The sequence below is a fragment of the Juglans microcarpa x Juglans regia genome, chromosome 6D, assembly GCF_004785595.1.
Source record: "Juglans microcarpa x Juglans regia isolate MS1-56 chromosome 6D, Jm3101_v1.0, whole genome shotgun sequence".
In the NCBI taxonomy this organism is placed as follows: Eukaryota; Viridiplantae; Streptophyta; class Magnoliopsida; order Fagales; family Juglandaceae; genus Juglans; species Juglans microcarpa x Juglans regia.
The window spans coordinates 12,998,604-13,007,443 of record NC_054604.1 but is presented as its reverse complement, the minus strand read 5'-3'; the positions used below and the strand labels follow the sequence as shown (position 1 = coordinate 13,007,443).

Here is an 8,840-nt window from a genome sequence, read left to right as displayed (position 1 = left end):
CAACTTAGTGAGCTTCTAAAATCACACTAAAATCAAATAAGTTAAATTAGGATTTTTTTTTTTTTTTTTTTTTTTTTACCTTGAGCTCTTAGCCCCTTTCAAAACACAAGTGGAAGACCATAGAGGTATAGCCGTGTGGATGAAGAGCAACATGATATCACTGTTTTAAACCCCAAAACCGAAACATCATAAGTAAGAAAATTGATGAAACTCGAAACCCACATGTAAATCACACTAGGGAATAAACCAAAAGTCTATTACCTTCAATATTTCACCATTTGGAAGATGAAATCAATCTTTAGTTTCAAGCTTTGAGGCAAAGCCGAAATTGGGTATGGAGAGAGTATACTCATATGGCTTGGAGAGGATGAGAGAAAAATATATTTTTTTTCCCTTGCTATGGAGTCACAAGCTTGAAGGAGATGAGAGGAACTCTTGAATAACAAAAGAGAGGAGAAGAAGAGAGGGTCTGCATCTGCTTTAGCTTGCTTGGAAAGGAAGGTGGAATTTTCTTTTCTTTCTTGGGTGTAGACCGACGAGTTAAGGGATAGAATGCCTTAGAATTTGTTTTTTTTTTTTTTTTCTCTCTTTTCTTTTCTCCTTTGTGTGGCTTTCACCATAAGCTTGAGGAGGGATAAGGACTTTTTGGTCTTTGTTTCCTCCTTCCATCACAAGGAAGCAAGTGGATGGTGGAGATCTATTCACCTCAAGAATGATTTTCACCTACCAATCTAACGGTAGAGAATAATTGGGTCATTTCCTAAATGAATAAAATTAAAGGGTTTAATGGAAAATATTTGAAAGTCTTAAAAATAATACTTTTGATTTATTTTAATAAATCATATTTTAAAATAAAGCATACTCATCTTAAAATAAAATAATAAAAATATTTATCTCAAAATATTTAACTTAAAGAATTAATAATATGACGTAAGGACCAACGTAGTAGGACTTGGGTATTACAACTCTACCCCCCCTAAAAAAGAATCTCGTCCTCGAGACTGAATGTACCACAAAGAAAAAGGGAAGGATACTTTTCCCTTATACCGTCCTCATGCTCCCACGTCGCCTCTTGTTCGGTGTGGTGGTTCCACAGCACTTTGACCATCGGGATTGTTTCGCTACGGAGCACTTGTACCTTCCAACCTAGGATCCGAACCAATGTTTCTTCATAAGAGAAATCCTCATGTACCTATAAGGGCGCATACTCGATCACATGGGAGGGATCATGCACATACTTTTGAAGTATTGAGATGTGAAATACATTGTGCATGGCTGAGAATTGTGAAGGGAGTGCAAGTCTGTAAGTCACTGCTCCTACTCTTTCCAGGATTTCAAATGGGCCAATAAATCTAGGAGTTAGCTTGCATTTCTTTCCAAACCTCATCACCCGTTTATGGGAGCTACCCTTAGAAATACTCTATACCCAGATTCTTTTGCACACTCCTCCAAAATGCTGACTTGAATCGCGAATCCCAATTCGACGCGATCTTGGATAGAATCCCACGTAGTCTGACTATCTCCCAGACAAACAATTCTACCATTTTGCTCATCGAATAGGTCATCTGAAGACGGATGAAGTGAGTTGTCTTGGACAACCTATTGATGGTCATCCATGCTAAGTCTTATCTGCCCGGCGCTGTAGGAAATCCTACCACGAAGTCCATGCTAATCTCGCCAATTGGGATCGGCACTAGTTGTAGTGTTTTTGAAGGCCTTTGATGCTCAGCCTTAACCATTAGGCACGTCAGAAATTGAGCTACAAAATTAGCTACATCCCTCTCCATCCCGCTCCACCAGTAGTGTTGTCTCAGGTCTCGATACATCTTGGTGCTACTCGGATGCATTGTGTGTAAAGACCCGTGCATCTCCCTCGGTAGTAGATCCAGTAATTCTTTCTCTGCTGGTACACATAGTCTCCTTTTAAACCGTAGGGACCCATCTTCAAAAACCATAAAGGTGAGCTGCTTCCCTTCTGAAACCTCTATCTTCATCTTCTGGAGGTTGACATCTTCACTCTGAGCAGCTTTAATCTAGTCCAATACTGTCGGACTAAGAACCCGGGTACTTAAACATTGCCTGTACATCCCTCACAATCTCCACGCCTAGCTTCTCCATGCGAGGAGAATAGATTTCTAAGGGGTATACATGCTCGCAAGGGTACTAGAAGAAAACTTCATGTTGAGGGCATCTGTTACAACATTAGCCTTGGCAGGATGGTACAGTCAAAATTCTTTATCAGCTCCAACTACCTACGTTGTCTCACATTTAATTCCTTCTGGGTGAAAGAATATTTAAGACTCTTGTGATCCGTGTAGATCTCACAATGCTCCCCGTACAAGTAATGTCGCCAAATCTTTAAGGCGAAGACAACTGCTGTTAGCTCTAGGTCGTGGGTCGAGTAGTTGTGCTCATAATCCTTGAGTTGGTTGGAGGCACATGCTACAACTCTCCCGCAGTGCATCAGGACACATCCCAACCTTTGGTGTGACGCGTTGTCGTATATCACGAAACCACCTGTACCCGAAAGTATAGTTAGAATAGGTGTCGTAACAAGCTTCTCCTTCAACTCCTGGAAGCTTTTCTCACACTCCTTAGTCCATATAAATTTCTCCCCTTACCTGGTGAGCTTTGTCATGGGGGCTGCAATGCGGGAAAACCCTTTGACAAATCTCCAATAATACCCCGCAAGACCTTAGAAGCTCCTGATCTATTGGATCGTCTTAGGTCTAGGCCATTCTACAATTGCCTCAACCCTTAAAGGATCCACAAAAATCCCATCTTCGCCTCTATGTGGCCAAGGATAGAAATCTTTTGCAGCCAAACTCACAGTTAGTTTGGCATACAGTTTCTTCTCCCTTAAAATTTCTAAGACCACTTCTAGGTGCTTTGCATGCTCCTCCGGGCTCTTAGAATAAACCAGGATATCTTCAATAAGTATGATAACAAACTGGTCAATGTACTCCTTGAATATATGGTTCATTAAATCCATAAAAGCCGCTAGAGCATTAGTCAATCCAAAGGACATTACTAGAAATTTGTAATGTCCATACCTTGTCCTGAAGGCAATCTTAGGAGCATCTTCCGCCTTAATCTTCAACTAGTGCTATCTCAAACGGAGATTAATTTTCGAGAATACCTGTGCTCCTTGAAGCTGATCAAATAGATCATCGATCCGAGGTAATGGATACCAATTCTAAATGGTCACCCCATTCAGTTCTCTATAATCGATGCAAAGGCACAGCGATCCGTCTTTCTTTTTCACAAAGAGGACTGGAGCTCCCCATGGTGACACGCTAGGGTGAATAAAGCCCTTCTCCAATAACTCCTGCAGCTGATCCTTAAGCTCCTTGAGCTCTATAGGTGCCATCCAATATGGTGTTTTGGAGATCGATGTCGGTTGTAGTAGAAGATCTATTAAGAACTCAATTTCTATCTGGAGGTAAGCCAGGTAGCTCATTCAAAAGGACATTGGGGAACTCTCTCACTACCTCGATATCCAGAAGCTGAGGCTCATTTGGTTGAGACATAACCAAATTAGCAAAGAACCCCACGCAACCCCTTCTTTAGCATCTCAATTGCCTTTAGCGCGAAAACCATCTTGGGCTTAGGGCACTTACCCACTGCACAGAAGCGGAATGCTGTCTCACCAGGTCATCTAGTGACCACTCTATTCTCAAAGTACTCCATGCAAACATGGTGCTTAGACAACCAGTCCATGCCCAAAAATGGCATCGAACTCCTCCATGTATAATAGGATTAAATAGGCAAGGAGGTGCCGACCTTGTATCTCTATCGCGCATCCCTTCAATACGGAACTACAATTTACGGAGTCTCCAAGTGGAGTAGGAACGGACATTGCACACTTTAAGGACTCGGGAGTCCTCTCACTTAAACATTCAAAATTACAGGATACAAAAGAGTGTGTAGCAATAGAATTGCCTAACGCTAATGCCCAATGGGGAAATAGGGAAAGAACCGATTAGTGAAAGCTTCTTTAAATATCGCCTATGAAATTGGAGTTGCCTCGCTTAACTCTGGCGAAATAAGCCCATGAGTAGACTTCCAACACCCGTTTGCCATGCCAAATAAGTTGTAAGCAACGAAATCCATCTTCTCTCATTTAAGACACAAGACTATGCAGAAGATCTTCTCTAGGCTCTTGATCCAATTGTCAGCATCTGCTTCGCTACACGTGCCATCAAACACCGAAGGGTGTTGTCTACCAAATAGTTCAAAGGTTGTTGAATGTTGGGTTTGTCTTTACGTCACAGTTTGTCCATCAATAACGGTCTCCATCAAGCAAGCAACTGCATTGGTGAGGTCCCTCATATCTCTGGGAACCTCCTACTGATTCTCTACACTATGGGAACGGGGTCCCCCCCCCCCCCCCCCGCCCCCCAACATCTGTCTCTCTTAGTATTGTCTATCGGTGCCATACTAAAACACATATAACAGTAACAATAACAATGGACACATATGAAACAAATATGCATGACTTGCAATCATTCAAAAATAATTCATGTTACTCAATAAGAAAATACATTTTAAACTTGCTGCAGAGCTTGTCATACTTTAGAGAGAGGACTTCAGCTTAGTTCATCCCTAAAGTCTACAAGACCTTATAACCTTTTGCTCTGATACCAAGATTTGTCACAACCTCGCCCCGGGAAGGGCGGGATCGCGACGTACATAGTTGTCCTTTTCTTTTACTTTCTTTCTCTTATTCCAGTAATATGCGATCAGCATGAACATGACACATATGTATTCTAAATTTCTAATCTAATAAATGGAACACCTGATAGACATTCTATTCAAACATTCACCCATAAGAGACTCTCAGAGTCCATCCCAACATAAAACATCTATACATAAACATAGCCCATCATCCATATAAGGTCGAATAGAATGTTTGACCATAAACATAACAGTTCTAGTTACGGAAGACCCCAAGCGTTAGCCTCTCCCTCTTCAGTAGTGTCTTGCTCCCCAGCCTTTTCGTCATTACCTGGACATTTAAAACATTTAAAACAAAAGTGAGTCAAATACTCTGTAAGCAATACACCATGATGTTAACTTATTAATCACTTAATCCTTTCTTTTGAAAACATGCATACATAAACATTTTCTAATCTTGACAATGCTTTCATGCATAAACAATTTAAGGAATATGTCATACTTTCATGTATAAACATTTAAGGAATAAGCAATACTTTCATGCATAAACAGTTTAAGATATAACTATACTTTTATGTTTCACTTTCTTTGGCCAGTACACACTATTACGCCCCGTGTGTTAGGGTTAGCAATCTTCCTTTGGACCTGGATTTCGGCCATGGCCACAAGTTGGAAATTCCTTTCAGTCAGGGGGTAGCACTGGGTGCACTACCAGTACTACTTACCCAGCATTGCAATCTGTCCATTCATTCATATGGCCGTTACATATTTTCATAGAATAAAACATTCATTCGTTCAGTCCTTTCTTTCTTTCATTCATGTCAGTCTTTTTAACCGTTCATTCACGGAAGAACATCATTTAAAAGCATGAGCTTAAACATCATCTTTCATGGCATCCATAAAACATCAGTTCATAGGGACATTTTAACGTAAGTTCATAAGGACATTTTAAAACACTTTATTCGCGTCATTTAAAGCATGAGTTCATATGGGCATTTTAAACCACTTTCTTCACGTCATTTAAAGCATTAGTTCATGGGGACATTTTAAAACTCATTTAAAGCGTCACTTGAAGCATAAGGTATGAGACATTCATTTCCTTTCCTTTGTAATCAAAACATTTTTATCATCTTTTTTACTTTGATGCACATGCTTTTTTATGAACAAGATACATTTTCACACTATACTACATATAGGAATAATCAATAAGTTTATTGAGAGAGCATGTATGTAAATATCATGACTTAGAACTTACGTGCATGCATTACCTTATACACATACACAATTATAATCAATAGGGTGCTTAACAGGGGCTATCAAGAAAGGGCTTGTAAATACTATATATATTTACTCTTTCTTTAGAAGAACAATTGAAATGAGAGAGAGAGACATTCTTTCATAAAGAGAACTTGGTGTAAGAAGCATGGTCATAGCTACTTACCTCTATGCTCCTCGATACTTCTATCATCAATATAGGTCCTAATCCAATAAATAGTATAAGCGTGTTAATACTCATACAATATTTTTTAGCCCTCCCTTTAGAGGAGAAGGCCATGATATTATAATCTAACGTCCTTTCTATGCTTAACATCAACCCAAATGACTACGCCTCACCTCGACTTACAAGAGAATGAACTTAAATATTATGACATGCTAGTTGTCCATGGAAAGACTTTTTTAAAAACTTACATGAAAAGTAGTTAAGAATTCATAGGCTTCAAGCAAGGTCTTTTTGGTTCAAGTTCACTTTGGGTGGACATTAGGAGATAAATTTGGAAATTCTCAACAATGGGCTTTAAAATAGATTTAGGCATCTCAAATAGGCTAAACATGTAACAACCGGACCCAATCAAGCTCTATTTTTATCTATTTATTTATTTTCAGTTCATTTATTTTATTATATTTTCTTCACATGTTTATTTTTTTTCCTGCATATTTTATTTTTTGGGTATTTTGATTTGATGAGTTAAGGATATTTTCGAGTTTTGGAGAGTTTTTAATTTATGTTATTGAGATTTTCTTTATTTTCCTCATGGAGGAACTTAGATATTTGGATTGATTAAATGGATTAACTTTTTATGGGATTTTTTAGATTTTATAGTTGTGTTATTTAAGTTGATTTTGGGTATTAAGAGTTAACTCTCTGGACCTCCGGGAATGGGGCGTTATAGTTGGTATCAAAGCCAGGTTTGAATTCTGCATACTATAAACCTTGGAGGTTTAGATATCTGTGGGTTTAGGAAGAAATTTCAGATTTAAGGTGTTAAAATTTTGTAAGCACTGGATCATGACGTTGAGGAAATAATTTTCAGTGTTGTGGTGTGGACATTTGTGGATTGTTAGAGGTGATTTTATCGGTACTTTAGGTTTTAGGATCTTCAGTCGTTAGGAAAGATGTACTATGGAATTTGAGAGGTAGGATTTTATAGATCTTTTGAGATGCTTACGTTGATTGAGGTTCATTACTTTTCTGTAGACCACATACAAGGCGTTCGTTAGAATTGAAGGTTTTGAGTTTGGAGATATATTGTTACTATTATTGCGCGTACGCATTTTATGTGTATTTATGTTTGTTTTACTATTATCACCATTTGCTTATTTTGTACAAACCCTTTATTCTTGTAATATATATATATATATATATATATTTATTTTAATAATCCAAGTTGTCAGGATGCCACCTCGTCGTCAGGAAAGAAGTGTGTCGGGTATGAGTGCGACAAATAATGAATGAGGATGCACCATAGAACAATTTAATCGAATGCATCCTCCCACCTTCGATGGTCGGGCGACGCAACCTTAGCAGAAGACTGGATCCAAGATAATGAGGAGATACTTCGCGTTATAAACTACACGGAGGAACATAAGTTTCTATTCTCTGCTTTCAAACTAACGGGAGAAGCAAAAAGATGGTGGATTTCTGAAATAACCATCAGAGAAGCGGAAAGGACGGAAACAGTCCGTTGGGTGTGCTTCAAGCAGATCTTTCTGGAACGCTTTTTCCCAACCTCAGTCCGAGATGACAAGGCTGTGGAGTTCGCTAATTTGGTACAGGGATCTTTGACAGTACACTAGTACACAGCTAGATTTATCGAGTTATCAAGTTTTGTTGCATATTTGATCCCTGATGAGGAGAAGAAGGCTCGTAAGTTTGAACAGGGGCTGAATGAAAAGATTTATGAACGAATTGTGGGCTTTCAAATCCGGAACTTCTCAGAGTTGGTGAATAAGGCCACAGTTTTTGAGCGGAGTCTTCAAAGAGGCGCAACACTGCTGGAACAAAGGAAGAGGGCTGCGCCACAGGGGTCTCAATCTATGATGGATCAAGAGCCATGGAAGAAGAGAAATGATGGGAGCAGATCAGGGCAAAAGCAAGTGCAGGGATATCAATCAAATAACCCTTGCAAGTTTTGTAACCACGTACACACTAGGGAGTGTAGAAAGGAAAATGGGTCATGTTTTCGATGTGGAAAGACTGGCCATTTCATCAGAGAATGTCCATTACTGTCAGATGACAAGAATAAGTCCAATACACCCCAGGTCCCCGACAAACGACACAGGGAAGCAATCAACTTCGAATGGGACCAGCTCGAGTGTTTGCATTGACAGCTGAAGATGCTGAGGGCGATAACAATGAGATCACAGGTACCTCACTCTATTTCTCCTTGAAATATTTTTATTTGAGTCGAGGTTAAGCACGCTTGCATGGAACTGTTTTAATCGTATAACTTAGAATATTGAAGTTTGGTTGAGAGTAGATTTCCTAAGGATTTGAAATTTGTAACTCGAGGTTATTTAGGACTTAAGCTTGGAACTTTTGATTATAGTATATTGTTCTAGGAGTTCTCTGTTAGTTAGTTTAAAAAAAAAAACAAATGCGGACTGGTTAAATGTGGAGGTTAGTTCTTTTTCGATGTATGAGATTCAATGTTTTTAGGACTATAAGTTGTTAGAGTGAGCAGTGGAAGCGTGGTTTTGGAGAGTGATTATTTGAGAGTTTATTTCGTTATTTATTGAGGTTTTATATTGGGTGGAGATTTTGGAATTTATTATTTGGTCTTCAATTGCGTTAGGGAGGTTTATATTCTAGACTTGAAAAGGCAGTGTGTGCAAACGTATATGGCTAGGGAAAATATGGAAGAAGACGATCGATAATATTGGAG

At 39.0% G+C, this 8,840-nt stretch overlaps 1 protein-coding gene across 1 annotated transcript; it reads right to left on the bottom strand.

The window, feature by feature from the left end:
- Positions 1–1,625: 1,625 nt before the first annotated feature.
- LOC121235392 lies at positions 1,626–3,028 on the bottom strand. The gene is made up of 2 exons (XM_041131739.1): positions 2,750–3,028; positions 1,626–2,033 (listed from the first exon to the last, which is right to left on the bottom strand). The coding sequence occupies exons 1-2, from the start codon at positions 3,026–3,028 to the stop codon at positions 1,626–1,628; spliced, it is 687 nt and encodes a 228-aa protein (XP_040987673.1).
- Between the last annotated feature and the right edge of the window lie 5,812 nt (positions 3,029–8,840).

Bases quoted from the DNA above. Each gene is read 5' to 3' on its own strand.
- LOC121235392 (XM_041131739.1), bottom strand. From the start codon at position 3,028: ATGTCCTTTGGATTGACTAATGCTCTAGCGGCTTTTATGGATTTAATG. The intron at 2,034-2,749 runs GCAATTGTAGAA...GTATTGGACTAG, and splicing joins TGGATCCTTTAAGGGTTGAG to ATTAAAGCTGCTCAGAGTGA.